The sequence below is a fragment of the Sphaerodactylus townsendi genome, linkage group LG03 (genome assembly GCF_021028975.2).
Source record: "Sphaerodactylus townsendi isolate TG3544 linkage group LG03, MPM_Stown_v2.3, whole genome shotgun sequence".
Classification (NCBI taxonomy): domain Eukaryota; kingdom Metazoa; phylum Chordata; class Lepidosauria; order Squamata; family Sphaerodactylidae; genus Sphaerodactylus; species Sphaerodactylus townsendi.
In genome coordinates, this window is record NC_059427.1 from 146,357,742 (window position 1) to 146,377,019 (window position 19,278).

At 51.5% G+C, this 19,278-nt stretch overlaps 1 protein-coding gene across 1 annotated transcript; it reads right to left on the bottom strand.

The window, feature by feature from the left end:
* Positions 1–268: 268 nt before the first annotated feature.
* On the bottom strand, positions 269–16,250 carry LOC125429487 (transketolase-like protein 2). The gene is made up of 14 exons (XM_048490632.1): positions 16,064–16,250; positions 15,040–15,157; positions 14,730–14,843; positions 13,715–13,812; positions 13,398–13,589; positions 13,170–13,297; positions 12,869–13,062; positions 10,316–10,480; positions 9,908–10,064; positions 8,537–8,667; positions 4,685–4,768; positions 2,301–2,397; positions 2,077–2,196; positions 269–1,082 (listed from the first exon to the last, which is right to left on the bottom strand). Exons 1-14 carry the CDS (start codon positions 16,174–16,176, stop codon positions 910–912), a joined length of 1,884 nt encoding a protein of 627 aa, XP_048346589.1. The 5' UTR covers positions 16,177–16,250; the 3' UTR covers positions 269–909.
* Positions 16,251–19,278: the final 3,028 nt, after the last annotated feature.

Consider the following 19,278-nt stretch of genomic DNA (forward strand, 5'->3'; position numbering starts at 1 on the left):
GGAAGACTAACTTGGGAGTAAATTGCAAAACCTCAGTGCTGTTTACTTCCAAGACATGAAAGTGTGCACAGTTTTCCTTTAGTTGTAAGCCCTTGATCCAGTGTTTCATTCACACGGAGCAAGAAAAAAGCCCCAGCAGCTTACTGTGTGTCTCCTAAAAGAAGATGCACATAGATAAGCCAGTCTGTGAGAATCTTGGCTGTTTCAGGAGGCGATGAGTGGGCCCGTTTGCTCCTTTCCCTGTCAATGAGTCAGCTACAAAATTCAGTCAGGGGTTGTTTGGTTTTTTAATCGGATTTGCCAGAGGAACACTGGTGGCGAACAGCAGCTCTATCAATGTAAACAGGAGAGAAGTTAACTTGGTCACATTCAAGTCTGATTAGGACAACAGTATCACAGCAAGAGCGGGGGCTACGGTAAGGTCCAGCTGCATTTGTTCAGGCAGGCACTAATGATGCGCTCTTAACCCCCACCTAGAAGACAACTCCAGAAACATGGCCTCCGAGCAGCAGGCCTGAGAAATAGAGAAGAGCCCAGAAGAATATGACCCACACCCAGGAACAGGGGCCAACAAACTCAGGTAAGACAAACATTTTGGTCCACATATCATTGGCAAGAGGCTTTTCAGCCCAGTTAAGCTACTCACATGTGAATACAACAGCTTGGTAATGAAAAGGAGGCTAGGCTTTTCAATTAAAAAGGATCACCGTCACCCAGAGCAAGGTCACAAGCCCACAGAACCCCTAACAGCAGGTGTGTCAAGTTGGCCAACAGGGAAGGAAAGCAATTCGGATTCAAGAACTCAGTGCAGTTTGTTAACGAAGAGCTCCCCCACTGCACTTCTTGGGGGGCCCTTCCTCATGCCTGCACGGCCCTGCTCCCCGCCTGCAATGCAGCCAGGCGGCAACATCAGTTGGCGAAGGTGCTCTTCACCGCCGCTGCAATGCTCTTGGCGCTGATCCCAAACAGATCAAGGAGCTCGGCCGATTTTCCACTCCGAGGAACTCCCGAGACAGCCAGGCTCTGGACGAGGAGGCCGGGTTCTCCCGAGACGGCCGCAGCCACGGCATCACCGATACCTCCTAAGGAAGAAGAGAGAGAAAGGGAGCTTTCAACAGGCATCCCCTTTCCAGAACAGACTTGAGCCTTCTACTGCAGATCAACATGGCCTGACTTCTCAAAACTACATCTAGGGGTAAGATGGTGCCTGGGGGGCCTCGGTGGTCGGTCACCAAGGCCCCATCTTACCCCCTGAATGTAGTTTTGAGAAGGCAGGCCGTATTGATCTGCAGTAGAAGAGCAACATTCAAGTCCAAGAGACCAACAAGATTTTTTGGGTATGAACACTTGAGGGTCAAAGGTCAGTTTGTCAGAGAAATAAAGTCAGAATAGAATATATATGGGAGCAAATACAATTAGAAATTTCTGACACAATGTCAAGAAACCAAATATGGCAAGAAAAACAAAAAGATATGAAGTGGATCTGGATGGAATTCAAAGACTGGTTAAACGAAATTGGAATTACAGAAGAAAAATGGACAAGAAGATTGAAAAGAATGGACCTGCTGCTGCACATCTAAAGAAGAAGAGGGGGGAGGGAGAAAAAAGGGGGGGAAAGGATATGGAGGATGAAATATAAGATGTACAATATATATCTGTAATAATCCAAAATATCAATAAAAATATTTTTTTAAAAAGAAATAAAGTCAGAAGAGTTTTGGATTTATACCCCACCTTCCTCTCCTGTAAGGGGCTGACAAACTCCTTTTCCCTTCCTCTGCCCAGAACATACACCTGGTGAGATAGGTGGGGCTGAGGGAGTTCTGAGATAACTGGTCACCCAGCAGGCTTCATGTATAGAAGTGGGGAAACAAATCTAGTTCACCAGATAAGGAGTGGGGAATCAAATCCGTTTCTCCAGATTAGAGTCCACCTGCTCTTAACCACTACACCCGCGTAGTGGACATTTGGAGGAAAATGTCAGATAGATGCCACCACCCCCATCCCTACCAAAAAACCCCACTACAGTGCAGAATGGAGGTGGCCTATGGCAGAAGCAACTACATTAAGACAGACCCTCTCTGTAGTGGTCCTCAACGGTTATGATGCGGCCCCCCGTGGCTCTGGCATTGGAGATGATGGTCTCTACATCCAAGGGCTTGATGGTAAAAGGGTCGATGATCCGGATATGGGTGCCTAGAAGAAAGCAAAAGCCACATGAGAAGGCTAGAGCAGAAAACTCTGGGAAAGGAGGGATCCTAGACCTTGCCCTGCCTTCTAGGAGTCCAGAGGCCTATTACCTTGTTTGGCTAGCTCGTCTGCAGCAGCCAGGGCTTCATGGAGGGTGACACCTGCTCCGATCACTGTCACCTTGTCACTATTGCTTTTGCGCACAACCTGAAGAGAAACAGAAAGATGGGCCATGAGTAGAAGGTGGCTATCCAGATAACTCAGTGAGAGGCCATCTTCTTTTCCAGCGGATGTACGGTGGCCACACAGGGTTTTCATAGCAAGAGGTGTTCAGATGCGGTTTGCCAATCCAGTGACCCTGGACTTCCTCAGTGGCTTTCCCCTAAAATGTAAGACAGGATCCACCCTGCTCAGCTTCCAAGATCTGATGAGATTTGAGAGTGCCTGGGCCATCCATGTCAGTCCAGAGACAAACCCTGCCTCTGCGTAGCAACCCTAGGCTTTGTTGGTGGTCTCCCACGCAAGTAGGACCTAGGGCTGACATTACTGAGCTTTCAAGATCCAACACAACCAAGCTTGCCTAAGCCGTGTAGATTAGGTCAGAGAAAAACAGAAGCGGTTGGCCATTGCCTGCCTCTGCACAGCAATCCTGGATGTCCCACCCAAGTACTCACAAGGATCAATCCTGCTTATCTTCTGAGATCTGAGAAACTCAAGCTAGCCCAGGTCATCCCGGCCAGTACTGCCTGACCTGGTCCGTCAATATTACCTGCCTGAGCAGCGAACCTAGATGTCCTGAATGGTCTCCCATCAGGGCGGACACTGCTTAGCTTTTGAGATCCAACAGTATTGGGCTAGCCCAGGGGTCTGCAACCTGCGGCTCTCCAGATGTTCATGGACTACAATTCCCATCAGCCCCTGCCAGCAACATCTGGAGAGCCGCAGGTTGCAGACCCCTGGGCTAGCCTTGGCCATTCAGATCAAAGCAATGCAATTAATCCCAGTTGTTCCCTTGTGCAAAGAAAAACATCTCTGATCGCAGTCTCTGCTTTCCTCTGGCAACTCACCTCCAGTCAGCTACCAAGACATTATGCTAGCTGCGACTGGTGAGGGGTCCGCAATGGACCCTCACACTGGCTGATGAACATACCCTGTATTTCAAACCACAGCAACACTGGGACCCTAATAAAAATGTGCAAGCATCATCAGCCACATCCACTCCCAATGCTGCCACAGCAAATGCCAGCAGCGCCCCCACAGCTACCTGTCTTCCTCTTAAAAAGTCCTCAGCACAGGTGGTGACGGAAGCTGGGCTTTGCATCCATGATGTGTTGTCGGGTTGCTTTCAACTTCTGGTGACCCAATTAATTAACACCCTCCAAAACTCATGATCATTAATAGTCTTGCCTACTGTCAGGACTGCAACTCCCAACATGCACTGGTTCCCGCCTTTTCCCAAAAAGTGCGGGAAAACAAACTGAGAAGCTACATTCCACCAGAGCTTCAGAGCCAATGGGAGACCAGGAGCTGGGAGGAGGGGAAGAGTTGATTGGTTGCTGTCTGTCTTTTTAAATAGTTTATATAGTGGAACTGAGGACAAGAATCCTCAGTTCCAGCACCCTGTAGTTAGGGTGACATAAATCAATAAAGTTCCTTCTCTAAAGTTAGCTTTGTTTGAGTGTGTTCAGCCTGACACCTACTGTACAAGTCACTCCATCTCATGCTGGGCCTTCCTCTTTTCCCCACTTCCAAATTCTAGCATGTAAGCCTTGTGTTCTGGATTTAGGGAAGGTTATTTTTGCCATCTCCCGAGCTGTGTGAACAACAGCCTGTGTCAAGGTCTCATTCATTCCAGTCCTTGACCATAGCCTCGCTAATATCCTTTCTACAGGAGCAAGAAAGAAGCGTCTCGTCATGCATCTCCACAGCTGGAAATAGAGGCAGTCAATCCAAACTTTAGTGGGAAGAGCCAGTGGCTGAACACCCCCTGTGGCCGACCCCAGTAACTTGGTTTCGTACGGCCAAGTGCGGTTAGATTGCTTCCCCCTACTGGAAGTTCCCTGTCCCCTGGCCTAGTGAATCGGTGAATGGCATTTAAACACACACACCCCAGCTTTCTTTTTGGCCAGCCCAGCCAGGGCTTTTGCCAATATGCTTGGCCTAAGTTACAATCCTGACGCCAGAATGCAAGACAGCTACTGCCAAGCCTGCAAAAGTTACAACGACGAGATCTTCATTTAAGATCTGCTCAAGCAGCCCCGTTGGTCCACATTAAGTCCTTCATCTCAGAGATTCCCTTGGGAAACAGGTTTGGATGGAACGATGCTTTCTTCCAAGTGAGCAGCTATCAGAGTCAACACCGGCAACGTTTCCTCCTTCCCAATCCCATTTGTCCTGTAACTTCAAGACCTAAACAGAACCAGAGCAGATATCCCTGAAGTTCCAGTCCCCAGACCACCATCACCCATGTCAAAGACGATGGCTCTTTTTTTACCTTGGCTTGGCCTATGGCAAACTTTTCTTCCTGGGAATATATGGTCGGAGTCTCTGGACGGCTGGTTCGAATGAAGCATATCCCCTGAGGAGCAAAAATCCCACGTCAGATTCAACACTGGGCAGTAATTGGATGGATCAGCAGGATCGAAAGATGGCTTCTTTAAGAGTGGTTTTGCCACTGCCCCATGGCATACTCCCGAGCTGAGGGACAGACTGATAATGTCCACTAGAGGGACCCTATACTACCCTGTTTCCCCGAATATAAGACATCCCCGGAAAATAAGACGTAGTAGAGGTTTTGCTGAAGTGCGAAATATAAGGCATCCCCCGAAGGTAAGACATAGCAAAGTTTTTGTTTGGAAGCATGCCCGACAAACAGAACACAGAAAAATAAGACATCCCCTGAAAATAAGACATAGCGCATCTTTGGGAGCAAAAATGGTGGGGCTCATCTCTGGAGGGGATGAGTCTGCCTATCGGAATGAAGTGGACCCGACTGCTCTCATGGTGCAGGGAAAATAACCTGGTTCTTAACACTAACAAGACAAAGGAGCTCATAGTGGACTATAGAAGGAATAGCTCAGAAATTCAGCCCTTGACTATAAATGGAGATCAAGTGGAGCGGGTGGCTAGTTTTAAATTCCTGGGCGTTATGATTAAAGAAGGATTTGACCTAGGGGAGTACCAGACTACAGCATGGTGGTTAAGAAAGCCCAGCAAAGACTGTACTTTCTGAGACTTTTAAGGAAGCTTAACAACTAGATGAAGAAAAACTTCTGGTGTTCCTTTTACCGCTGTGCTATAGAGAGCTGTCCTAATCCTACTGCATCTGTGTATGGTTCCTCCCAGTTGCACAGTAAAGCTGAATAGGGAAGGCTCCCAAAGGGTGATCAATACTACTGCACAAAGGGATTATCCCGGCTGCCCTCTCCCCTCCTTGGAAGAAATCTCATAATGCCGAAGAGTCTAAAATAAAGCCCAAAGAATATTCCTAAGGGACCCGTCTCATCCAGGCACACTCTCTTTATAGCACTGGCTGCCATCCTGGCAGGCGATACAGGGCGTGGCCCTCAGAACTAGGACAAAAGAGGCTTAGAGACAGCTTCTACTCTAGAAAGCTGTGGCTATGCCTTAAACTCCGCTGCTTCATATTGATGTATTTGGGGCTATGTAGGGATGGGTGGAGGATGATGATGTATGAGTCTGAAATTGCATGAGTCTGAAATTGTATGAGTCTGAAATTGTGTGCATCGAGGAATGCTGCTGTAAATTTCGTTGTGCGTGCACAATGACAATAAAATGCTTATGCTTATGCTAAATTAATATAAGACACTGTCTTATATTCGGGGAAATACGGTATCACCAACAGCTTCCATCTGCCATGAGGATGCCTGTCCAAGGAGCAAGTGGTCGGCTTTACAGTGGACAAGATCTTGTCCGCATTGGCCTGGGAGAAGAAGAGTTTGGATTTGTACCACCCCCTTTCTCTTCTGCAAGGAGACTCAAAGGGACTTACAGACTCCTTTTCCCTTCCTCAACCACAACAGGCACCTCGTGAGGCAGGTGAGGCTAAGAAAGTTCTGAGAAACCTGTGACATAGCCCAAGATCGCCCAGCAAGCTTTGTGTGGAGGAGCAGGAAAACAAATCCAGCGCATCAGATAAGAATCAACTGCTCATGTGGAGGAGTGGGGAATCAAACTTGGTTCTCCAGATTAGAGCCCACTACTCTTTAACCACTACACCACAAGAGTCAACTGAACTAATCCAACTTGGAACGTGAAGAGGCCCAGGGGCTTCCAGTCCACTTTATCAAGATTGGCAGTAAGGTCCTGGCGGAGCATCAAGACTTTATCTCAACTTCATGGTAGGCTTTTAAGACATGCTGAGCACATGGAAGCTACCTTCTACTGGATCGGGCCCTTGGCCCATCAATGTCAGCACTGTGTACTCAGATTGGCAGCTGCTACCCAACGTCACCAGCAGAGAGGTCTTTCACGTCACCTGAGCAAGGGACCTTTTAAATGCCAGGCGCCGGTTCTTCCTCTGAGCCACAGCCTCTCACCAAACCCTGAATTGGTCCATCATAGTCAGTATTGTCTACTCCAGTGATGGCGAACCTTTTCAAGACCGAGTGCCCAAATTGCCACACAAAACCTACTTATTTATCGCAAAGTGCCAACACTGCAATTTAACCCAAATACTGAGGTTTTAGTTTAGAAAAAAACGGTTGGCTCTGAGGCGTGCATTACTCAGGAGTAAGCTTGGTGGTAGTCATTGGCTTTGTTTTGAAGCAACCGTGCAACTCTTCCAACGGGTGAATCACAGCCCTAGGAGGGTTTACTCAGAAGCAAGCCCCATTGCCAGCAACCGAACTTACTCCCAGGTAAAGGATCACGCTTTAGTTCTTTGCATAAAAATCAGTGGGGTTTAACAGCGCTTAACAGGGTTACCTACACTGTTTCCCCAAAACTAGGTCTTAGGTTAAATGGTAATAATGGAGCCCAGTGGCCCAGGCCCCAGGGGGGCAACTCTATTTGCGCGTGCCCACAGAGAGGGCTCTGAGTGCCACCTTTGGCACCCATGCCATAGGTTTGCCACCACTGGTCTACTCAGACCGGCAGATACTTCCTAGGGCAGGGGTGGCCAACCAATTGGCCATGCTGGCAGGGGCTGATGGGAATTGTAGTCCATGAACATCTGGAGCGCCATAGGTTGGCCACCCCTGTCCTAGGGGCTCAAGCAGAGGTCTTTCACGCCCCCTGCCCCCTAGTCCTTTTAGCTGGAGATGAAAGGATTGAACCTGGGACTTTCTGCATCCCCAGGCAGATGCTTTGCTGCTGAGCCACAGCCTTCCTCTGCAACAACTCACGTGAACCTGTTGCATGAGGAAGCCAGTGAGAAGAACTGTGATGCCCCATATGCCGCGTCTTCACTTTGCCAGGTGCTCAAGAGGTCAGTTCAGAGGTGGTGAGAACAGCTCAGCACCCCCACAACTTTATTTTATTAGATTTCTGCACCACCCCTCTCCTTTCGGGCTCGGGGGTGGTTCACAACCTTCACAAAACAGTATCTAATACAATTACTATTAAAATGATCTAACGTAAAATCGAGGTTTCTTAACTCAGCTAAGATGGCAAAAAAAATCCCATTTCTAATGAGCTCAGACAATCTTAAAAGATGGGGAGGATGAAAAAATATCCCCTAGTAGAGGGAGCAGCAGAGGGATGCCTAGAACCAGGGGGCATCCATTGAAAATGCTGGGGGGAAGAATTAGGACTAATAAAAGGAAGCATTTCTTCACACAACGTGTGGTTGGTGTTTGGAATATGCTGCCACAGGAGGTGGTGATGGCCACCAACCTGGATAACTTTAAAAAGGGCTTGGACAGACTTATGGAGGAGAAGTCGATCTCTGGCTCCCAATCTTGATCCTCTTTGATCTGAGACTGCAAATGCCTTAACAGTCCAGGTGCTTGGGAGCAATAGCCGCAGAAGGCCATTGCTTTCACATCCTGCATGTGAGCTCCCAAAGGCACCTGGTGGGCCACTGCGAGTAGCAGAGAGCTGGACTAGATGGACTCTGGTCTGATCCAGCTGGCTTGTTCTTATGTTCTTATGACGGGCAAGGGGGAGGCCAAGATGGTAACTGCTGCTGCCTCAACAACATGCCTGGTGGAGCAACTCTGTCTTACAGGCCCTGTGGCATTGCATTAAATCCTACAGGGCCCTGCTCTTATTTGACAGAGCGTTGCACCAGGCCAGGGCCGGAAAAGCCAGCCAGATTTTCCCCCAGGCCAGGGAGCACCAACAGATTACTGCTCAATGGATTGGGGGACATAACGGGACATACCTTGGTGTTTGCAGCTAGACAAACTGCGTGTTCTGTGGAAACGGCATCGCTTGGGTAGAAAACGGTGCAACCCGGGATAGTTCTGAACATGGCGATGTCTTCCAGCGCCATCTGGGAGGGCCCATCCTCACCTGGCGGAAAAGATCACCAAGGAAGAGGAAACTCCATGAGGTATGCTGGCCACGCAGGAGTGAGGAATAGAGGCATCCAGTATCTCCAGCGTGCAATCAAGAAAAAACAAATGCAAAACAGCGGCTCCCAGTGCTAAGAAGGGGATACAAACTGTGCTAATTGTGCAACGGATTGGGAAACCGACACAGATCTCATCTCGAGGCTTACAGAATATACTAACAAGCCCATGCCTCCAGCTATGGGACAAGACACCACCCAGATTTAGTAGGTAGCTGTTAACTGGGTTGTTTAGAAGGAGAATTGGATCATGTATCATGTACTGGGTGCAGGAGCGTGCTGAGTGGGTATTAGCAACAGCAGGCTGGTTGTTTAGTACGTCCAGTAGGGCAGAAGTCAGTCATTCCAGAAGGGGAGCACACAGTACAAGCTCCAAGACCCACAAACACACACACAAAACTGCCACGTTGCCTTAGAATATTACCCTTATACAGCTTACTCATCCCTGATGGAGATCTGGCTAGAAAACAGATTGGTCAGTGATTAGGGTAATACAGAGTCATGTACAGTCCTGATGAACCAGTTCTGTGCCCCTGCAATCCGAATCCTGTAACATGTGTAAACAAATGTGCCTAACTCCTTTGGGGGAGGAGTGGCAAAGAACCACTGGCATCCTGTTCCCCAAGCATGGAAAATCTTGTTCAGCCACTCTGGGGGCTTTTCAGGTGACCTTTGCAAACCTTGAAAGCTAGAAACAGAGGAGGAGAGGTTTAAATGCAAATGGAGGCTCCCAGAATACAGATTCCAGAACCATTGCTACATTAAGAACATAAACAAACATCTGAAGAGCCCTGCCAAATCAGACCAAAGGTCTGTCTACTCCAGGATCCTGATTCCCAACAGAGGCTAATGGATTCCTCTTGAGAGCCCACGGCAGAGCAGAGAGGGCAAGGCTGTCCCACAGTTGTGCTTTCCTCCTAGAGTCTGTCTAATCCCCTTTTAAAGCGGACTATACTTGTGGTCATCACTACATTCTCTAGCAGAGAATTCCACATTCTTTCCTCTATGAACACAAGAGCAGCCCTGTCGGTTCCAGCCCAGCACCCTGTTTTCAACAGCTGCCGGTCAGATGCTGCAGGGAAGCCGCTGGGTGGTAGAATCTGAGCTTTTGCCACAGGCCTATTTGGGTTTCCTTGGCTAATTCAGTCATCTGAAATTCTTCTGTGGACGAGGCTGACGTACCAATGGAGCAGCCGCTGTGAGAGCCGCAGAGATTGATGTTCGCCTGTGAGATGGCCCCCATGCGGATGTGGTCAAAGGCCCGGGTGAAGAAGGCGGCAAAGGTGCTGGCAAATGCAATGGTGCGGTTCCTAGCAGCACACCCCAGAGCTACACTGACCTGTAACAGAAGATTTGGGGGGGGGGGGGGGAGGAGAGCAGAGCATCATCAGAGGTCTTATTATGCTAGAGTACTATCCCCTCCATGCTAAATCCTCTGAAGATGCCAGCCACAGACGCAGGCGAAACATCAGGGGGAAATGCTACTGGAACAGGGCCATACAGCCCGGAAACCCCACAACACCCCAGTGATCCTGGCCGTGAAAGCCTTTGACAATGCATACCCCCTCCACTTTCATACCTGAGACTCACCATATTCTGCTCAGCAATGTAACATTCGATGTAGCGCTCGGGATGAGCCTGCTTGAAGAGTTCCGCAAACGTGGAGTTCTTGGTGTCTCCATCCAAAGCCACCACGCGATTGTTGGCACTCCCCAGCTTGGCCAGTGCTAAACCGTAAGCCTTACGGGTGGCCACCTGAGGAACAGAATGTTTGGTTGCATTTCAGTCCACTGGCTTGCCAACCCGACGAGACACACCAGACAGAGATAACAATCCTGCAGAGGACTCCGTATGTTACTGTATATATTTGCATGAAACCTCTCTCTTGCATACAATATTTTTACATTTTAAGGAAAAAACCCTTCAAACCTCAGTAACTAATAAATAACAAAAGGAATAAAACAGAGTGGAAATAAAAATATAACAACCGTGGTGGCAGATCTGTACAAAGGATTCTATAAAATATTTCCAAACATTAAAAAGACACCCATATGCAACTGTTGTCTACATGCCGTATATTCAAATATTCATTTTGATGGGCTTAGATCATCGTAACTCTCTTTAGGATTACACTGAAAGTTGGAGGATCCTGGATCCATTGATTTACAGGAGGTGAGCATTAATTTCAATCCTGCAATACAAGCCAGTGTCTAAAATAATCCAAATAGTGGTCAGGTTACTAACCTAGAGGTTGTTATTCTTAGGTGGCTCTCAATCGTGATGCGAAAAGACAAGTTGAATGCTAGAGAAGTCTCTAGCTCTTAGTTCAACCTGTGTGCTTCGGGGAGAACCAAAAAAGGGGGCAGGGAGAAGAAACAATGACCCAAGAGAGGAGAAAGAAGAGTTTGGATTTATACCCCGCATTTCTCTCCTGTAAGGAGACTCGAAGGGACTTACAAACTCCTTTCCCTTCCACTCCCCACAACAGACACCTTGTGAGGTCAATGGGGCTGAGAGTATCTTAAGAGAACTGTGACTACCCCAAGGGCACCCAGCTGGCTTCATACGTAGGAGCGGGAAAACAAATCCAGTTCACCAGATAAGAATCTGCAGACCGTGCGGAGGAGTGGGGAATCAAACCCAGTTCCCCTGATTAGAGTCCACCTGTACCTAGCCACCACACCACTCTGGCTCATTTCTCTCTCAGCTTCTGGATATAAATTACACAATTAGTAGCCGAAGGACATTTCCCCCACCTTTGGCTCAGTTTGCTGAATTTACGTCTAAACTTTGCATAGGCTTGGAAGCGGCTTTTGTCATCCGCTGGAGTTAGGCAATTGAAAGAAGCGAAGTGAAGGGGAGGGGTAACCTGATGCAAGACTGGTATAGAAGCCAAAGATTATGGTTTGCAAGGAGAAAGACGAGGAGCAAGATGAAATACAAAATCCCCACGCCAGTAGAAGATCCACATATCTTTAACAGTCCTCTTGTGGCTACAAGGGAGAAATGGGAAAGTAGGAACGGGCAATCTTCTACTAAAAAGGAGATCAAAGTGACTGCTTGGATTTCTATGACTGTGTGCCACATGCGTACAGTCACAAGGTTCCTTTGATTAATTAATCAACTAATTAATTTTGTTTATATCCTGTGCTTCTCTGCAACAGGGACACAAATCATAGAATCACAGAGTTGGAAGAGCCCCCAGTGCCATCAAGTCCAACCCCCTGCCATGCAGGAAAGCACAATCAAAGTCCTCCTGACAGACGGCCATCCAGCCTCTCTTTAAAAATCTCTAAAGGAGACTCCACCACACTCTGAGGTAGTGCATTCCACTGTCGAACAGCCCTTACTGTCAGGAAGTTTTGCCTGAGGTTTAGGTGGAATCTCTTTTCCTAAGGAGCAGCAGTGGCATAGGAGGTTGGGAGCTCATGTATCTAATCTGGAGGAACCGGGTTTGATTCCCCGCTCTGCCGCCTGAGCTGTGGAGGCTTATCTGGGGAATTCAGATTAGCCTGTACACTCCCACACACACGCCAGCTGGGTGACCTTGGGCTAGTCACAGCTTCTCGGAGCTCTCTTAGCCCCACCTACCTCACAGGGTGTTTGTTGTGAGGGGGGAAGGGCAAGGAGATTGTCAGCCCCTTTGAGTCTCCTGCAGGAGAGAAAGGGGGGGTATAAATCCAAACTCCTCCTCTTCCTCCTCTTCTTCTTCTTCTTCTTCTTCTCCTTGAACCCATTAGTCCTGGTCCCTGGAGCAGTAGAAAACAAGCTTGCTCCCTCACCAACATGACATCCCTTCAAATATCTAAACATGGCTATCATGTCACCTCTTCACCTTCTCTTCACCAAACTAAACATCCCCAGCTCCCTAAGTCTCTCCTCGCAGGGCATGGATTGCAGACCTTTTGCCATTTTGGTTGCCCTCCTGACATCAGCTAAGTTGTTTTATCCTCCCAATAACCCGGCCAGGTAGGTTAGACTGTGAGTGAGCAACTGACGCAGGGTTACTTAGCAAAGTTCCCTGGCAGGGCAGGGATTTCAACCTGCCATTATCCAATTGTAGTTCTATGGTGTAGGAATCTCCACAGCAGAAGCTGAGAACCTGAACTGCCAACACTGAAACTGAGATGAGTGACATAATACCTTTTCCCCAATTTTGTAGGCAGGCGGAGAAGGCATCTGGATGTCCACAATGCTGATCTGTGGGACATCCTCAGCAGGTGGCTGGATAGACAGGACTTTATTGGTCTGGATTTGGGCTTGAATCGCTTCGATCACAGAGTCCGCTTTGTCCTTGGGGATGGGCTTTCCATGCCAATTGTCCCCATCCTCCACACCTACAACAGACACAATCCAGTTACTAGCTAGTCGCCAGCAGCTAGCAAGAACGCCACCAGTCACCATATGACCACAATGCCCTCCCCAGGCAAAGAGCCCTGTTCACCTGGGATCCCTCGCCCTTTGAAAGTCTTGGCCACAATAGCGGTCGGCTTCCCCTTCGTCTGACTCGCTTGCCACAAGGCCCGGCACAGTTCCTCCACGTCATGGCCGTCGACCACATAGGTGTTCCACCTGGCAAGAGAAGACAGAAGGTTGTGCTTTGGGCCCACTGGCAACCAAAGAAAGCAGCCACCTTGCCCCAAAGAGGGCGAAGCTGGCCGACTGTGCTCACCCAAAGGCTTCAAAGCGCTTGCGGTAGGCTTCGGTGTCGTGGCGGAGTGGGGCCGCCTCACTTTGCCCCAGCCGGTTGATGTCAAAGATGGCGACCAGGTTGTCCAACTGATAGTGGGAGCCGAACGCCAGGGCTTCCCACACTGAGCCTTCGGAAGATTCCCCGTCACCCAGAAGGCAGTAGACTCGGTAGCTGTGGGGGAGGGGGGATACACACCGAGAGAGATCAGGGGGTTCGCCCATCCCCAACAGCACTGTGATGCTTCCTACAAGAGTGGCAACATACAGCCCTCTCCGTATTCACCTGCCATTCCTCACCTGGCCTTGTCGAAATATTTGCCCGTATAGGCCATGCCACAAGCAGCTCCCAAGCCCTGTCCAAGCGATCCAGTGGCCACGTCCACAAAAGGCAGCCTCTGTTGAAGGAAGAGAAGAAGAACATGAATGCATGGAGCCGCCTTGCACTGAATTAGGCCAGTGGCCCAGCAAGGTCAGACTGGCAATCGGCTCTCCAGGGTCTTGGGCAGAGGACATTCTTACCTCTGAGCCACATCCGCCTCTTTGAAAGCAGAGGACAAGGACTGTAGTATGTAGGCCATTCCAGCCACCCTACAAGAACATACCCATGTCCCCTCTGGCTTCAGGAAGCCATTTTCACTTCGCTCTTCACGCTGTCACAGGTACATGAACAAGCTGTGAAACTGCTTTTGACTTCCCAAGTGTGGTCCCCTGCACAAACTATGCTGTTCCCTTAGGAAACCACCTTTATAACGTAAGCCCGAGGGCTCCAACCTGTTTTGATCTGCAGGCGCTTTTGGAATTCTGAAGGAGGCGATGAGCACCATCCCAAAATGGCATTCAAGTGGAGGTGGAGCCAACCCCCAAATAGCAGACCCCAGTGGCATAACCCCCCTCTCATATCTCCTAGGAAGGAGAAAAGCCCGATGGAGGAACGGAGTCCCACACTATGGAGTGCCCAGGTGCTCACCAATCCTGATCTTCCAATGGAGAACCTTTTCCCTTGAAGAAAGGCAGCCAATAACAAGCCTTGCCTTACGTTGGCCCTGCCCATTTTCCAAAACGCTTGGTGGGTGCACTCATTGGCACTACATTCTAAGCCCTGCTTTTGCGATATGCAGTTGTGCCATGAACACCCTTTGTATATAGGACAAGGCCCGTATCTTGGGCCGCATTCCTACATCAACTTGTCCAAGCCCACACGGAAGACAATCAAGCTTGCCTATCGCCTCCGCACGTGCTGTTTGTTCTTCCAGCGGCCCACAGCAGCCCAACACCAGCCAAAGAAGGGAGAATGCTCCGGGAAAGCACTTACAGGGGTCGGATGGCCTTCCAGGTCACAGTCTATCTTCCTCAGCTTCAGCAGTTCTGACTCTTTGATGTAGCCAGCCTCCGCCCACGCCGCATAGAGCACGGGCGCAGCATGGCCCTGTCCGAGGGGAAACAAAGCAGACGTTAAAACAGCCCCCCCAGAAATCAAGTTTGCAAGCTTGTGGCTCTGGACTGTGGGGGCCGTCCGCCGCACGCTCTCCACGCAGCACAAAGAAGCAGAACTAACTTCCAGCTGCACATAGGAGCGGCACCAAAACCTTCTTGCAGAGAAGGAGGCATGCCGCAGTCCTCACCTTGGAGAGCACGAAGCGGTCATTGCTGGGGCAAGCCGGCTCGCTGGGCTTGTAGCGCATGGTATGGAAGAACAGGACAGACACGACCTCCGCAGCGCTGCAGCATGATGTTGGGTGGCTGCAGGGCAAAAGGCAGGGTCAGCGACCGAAGCGTGCATCCCAAAGGCATTTGGAGGACGCCCAGGGTTGCCAAACTCCAGGAGGGGCCTAGCGATCTCCTGGAATCACAAGGGATCTCCTGACTGCCGAGAAAATGGCCGAGTCAAACACCCTGGAAACTGCCTTCAACTGAATCGGATCAGTATCACCAAGATCAGTATTGCCTACTCAGACTGGCAGCCGCTCTCTGCCAGAGGTCTTTCCCATCACCTATTCCCCGTCTCTTTCACCGGGAGATTCTGGAGGTCAAATCAGGGGCTGTCCGCGTGCCAAGAAGATGCTCTCCCACTGAGCCATGCCCCCCCTTGCTCCACCAAGGTCAGCATTGACTACTCAGACCGGCAGCAGCTCTCCAGGGTCTCAGCCACGGGTTGTTCACGTGGCCTGAATAGTCCTTTCCTTTTTTAAAGGGGATATTATACAATCAATTGGACCTCGGACTTTTCAGCATGCCATGGAGAGATGCTCTACGGCGGAGCCCTGGCCCCTCCCGGTTTGTCGGGGGGGGGGGGCTCAGTGCCATTACCCCCGGCTGAGAGCCCTCCCCAGGATCCACTTCCTCTCCAAATCGCCAGGGACTCTCCCAATCTGAAGTCGGCCCCCCGACTCAGCACGCCCCCTCCCCCACGCTCTCCCCAGCCCTATTTCTCAGGGCAGCCACGCGCACTCGCCCAAGCGCCGCCCCCTCCCCCTCCCCGGCGACAGAGAGCCTCGAGGAGGGCGACCAGGCCATTGCACGGAACGGGGCGCGGAGGGAGCAGGAAAGGCGAGGGGGGGGGGACCCCCGCAGCCCTGCAACCTAGACCCGGCAGGAGGGGGTCTCGATCCGGCGCAGACGGCACCCCCCAGGAAGGCTGCCGCTCACCCGGAGTTGGAGGCGCAGGTGGCGCGGATGGAGTGGATGCGGAGGCGTCCGGCGGCGTCGCGCAGGGCCTGCAGGCGCTTCTCCTCGGGCTTCGGGTAGCCGCCGCTGGCCATCGCGTCGCGCCGAGCTCCTCCGCAAGACAGGCGGCCGCCTCCTCCTCGCCCCGCCCCCCACAGTCCTTTATGCGGGGTAACCCCGCCCCCCGGAGGAAGTGAGATCAGCGGCGGGACGCCCCATCACCCCATCGCCCCGTCTCGGGCCCTGGAGCAAGCAGAGGGGGAGGCTCGTTCTTGCCCCGCCCAGTCGCCCTTCGCTCGCTGCCAGAGTCGGAGGGGCTCCGGATCCCCGGCCCGGGGGTGGGGGCGTCAAACCGGTTTCCAGCGTTCACGTGCCGTCCACCGTGGGGGAAGAGGGAGTCGAGTCCCCACGTCACGTGCGACTGGGAGCAGGAACTGGCCCTGGCCGCTTGGCACCGGGGAGTCCAGCACTCGGCTTGCCAACCTCCAGGTGGTGCTTGGAGATCTCCTGGCATCACGACTGATCTCCCGCCTGCAGCGATCAGTTCCCCTGGAGAAAATGGCTGCTTTGGGAGGTGGACTCTCTGGTATCGAAGCCCCACGGAGACCTACTGCCTATTGACTGGGGAGTGAATCCTCAAGGGTGGGGTGGGGAGGGGTGTCCGGCTCTGGCCCTCCAGATGTGCATGGACTACAGTTGCTGGCAGGGAGCTGATGGGAATTGTAGTCCATGAACAGCTGGAGGGCCAGAGTCGGACACCCCTGTGCTAGGACATAGCGCATCTTATTTCCGAGAAAAATAAATGACTGACTGTCACAGTCCAGTGTAAGCTTTAACTCTGTGATCAGCCAGACTTTTTATTTTATAATTTGCAGCTGTGGAGGCTGCAATTCCAGGGGGAAGCCCCTCGCATGGGGATCTGTGCCTTTCGCCAGTTTTGGCAGAGGCAGTGTGTTGTTTTCAAAATAAATAATAACTCGATTCTTTCCCCTCGTGGCATTTCCCCAACACGAGCCACTACCCCTGACATTTTATTCCCATGAGGAAAAACGTAAGCTCATTTGCTCTCCCAGCAGGGAGAAAAATAGTTTGGAGGTGGTGGGAGGTGGCTGTTTTGGGCAAGCAAGTGGAGTGGAGGGAAAGATTGACCCTAACCCTAACCCCCCAGCCAGGCGTCTTTCTCCGTTTAAACAGCAGCCCCTTTGTCAGAGGCGCACCATGGGTAAATGGCGCCCGGAGACAAATTGTCTCCAGGATGCCCCCCCAGGCTCTGCCCCACTGCCCCCAGGCTCCACCCCTGATGCCCCCAGGCTCCACCCCTGATGCCCCCAGGCTCCACCCCCACTGACATTGACCCCGCCCATGTCACCATGGACCTGGGCAAGGTCTAGGGCAGTGGTGGCGAACCTTTGGCACTCCAGATGTTATGGACTACAATTCCCATCAGCCCCTGCCAGCATGGCCAATTGGCAGGGGCTGAGTGGGAATATGCCAACAATCCCTGTATCTGGAGTGCAAAAATTCGCCACCCTCCCGAGAGACTCTAGGGTGCCCACCTCCCCTCCCACCTGCCGACTGGGCTCCTAGCCCGGCGGCCTGCAGTGATCTCTTCTGACTGGGGAGGAGGAAGGAAGGGGAGGGTTGAGGATGCGTGGAGGGCAGCAGGGAAGTCCCTGCTGCACCTCATCGTTTTTTGCGTGCCTCGAGAGCTGACCACGGATAGGTTGAGGACACTTGCCATAAAATGATGAGGAACAGCAGAGACTTCAGTCACATGGGGGGGCAATTTTGTGCCCCCATGTGACCAGAAGAGTGGCGCCCAGGGACAAGAGGTACCCCTTGTCCCTAGGTAGATACACCACTGCCCTTTGTGCCGTGTTTTTTAAAAATCGGGAGGAATCATGCTGGAGGTCCATGGTAGGTGGAAGTCCATTCTTGAGAGTGGGAAGGAAATGCAGGGAGCCAGGACCCAGACACATCTGGCCTTTTGGAATGTGTCGAATCCCCTTTCTTGGGACAGCTGATCTGGCTGGCTTCCCTGGCTCGGCAGGACATGAGAGGAAAGGAGTGTCTGGCGTCTGGCCTGGAAGGGTGGGTGGGCTGCCAAGAAACTAGCAGCTGCAAGAATGGTTGGTCCTTCTAAAGCTGATTCACACTTCACAGCAGTTGGGAGGACAGACGCCTTATTCCTTTACTCGGCCATCTTTCTCCTCTCCAGCCAGCCATGTCAAGTAGAGAATGCCAGCCAGGAAGGTGAGGGGTTGCAGGCTCTGCCAGGCTGCACGGAGACTGGGGGGCGGGGCTTGCCCTGCACGGATGGTGGGGACAGCTCAACGGTGGGCAGCCCCGCCCCCACACAGCTCCCTGGTTTCCGTGCAGGCAGGTGGGGTGGGGCTTGGCACCCCAAGCCCCACCCCCAAGTACGGGGAGCACAGGGGTGGGGTGGCACCTGGGGAAGGGGATGTTTCCAGGTGCCATTTCCCCCTGATACACCTCTGCCAGTTCCTAAGAGCGTTTGATCCGGAGGTTAAAGCTGGTCCAGCATGCAGCGGCTCGCTTGCTCACAGGGGGCGCTTTTCATTATCCCATTCAGCCTGTGCTGCGCCGCCTGCACTGGCTCCCAGTTGAATTCCGGATCATCTTCAAGGTGTGGGTGCTAACTTTTAAGGCCTTACATAAGAACATAAGAACAAGCCAGCTGGATCAGACCAAAGTCCATCTAGTCCAGCACTCTGCTACTCGCAGTGGCCCACCAGGTGCCTTTGGGAGCTCACATGCAGGATGTGAGAGCAATGGCCTTCTGCGGCTGTTGCTCCCGAGCACCTGGACTGTTGAGGCATTTGCAATCTCAGATCAAGGAGGATCAAGATTGGTAGCCATAAATCGACTTCTCCATAAATCTGTCCAAGCCCCTTTTAAAGCTATCCAGGTTAGTGGCCATCACCACCTCCTGTGGCAGCATATTCCAAACACCAATCACACGTTGCGTTACATGGCCTGGGACCTTTGTTCCTTCGGGACCACATTACCCCATATGTCCCTATTCGGCCTCTGCGTTCAGCAGAGGCCAATTTACTGGTGGTCCCTGGCCCCTCTATGATGCAGCTGGCCTCCACTCAGGCCAGGACCTTTACGGCCCTGGCCCCTGCCTGGTGGAACACTCTCCCTCCGGCTGTCTGGGCCCTGCAGGATTTGGG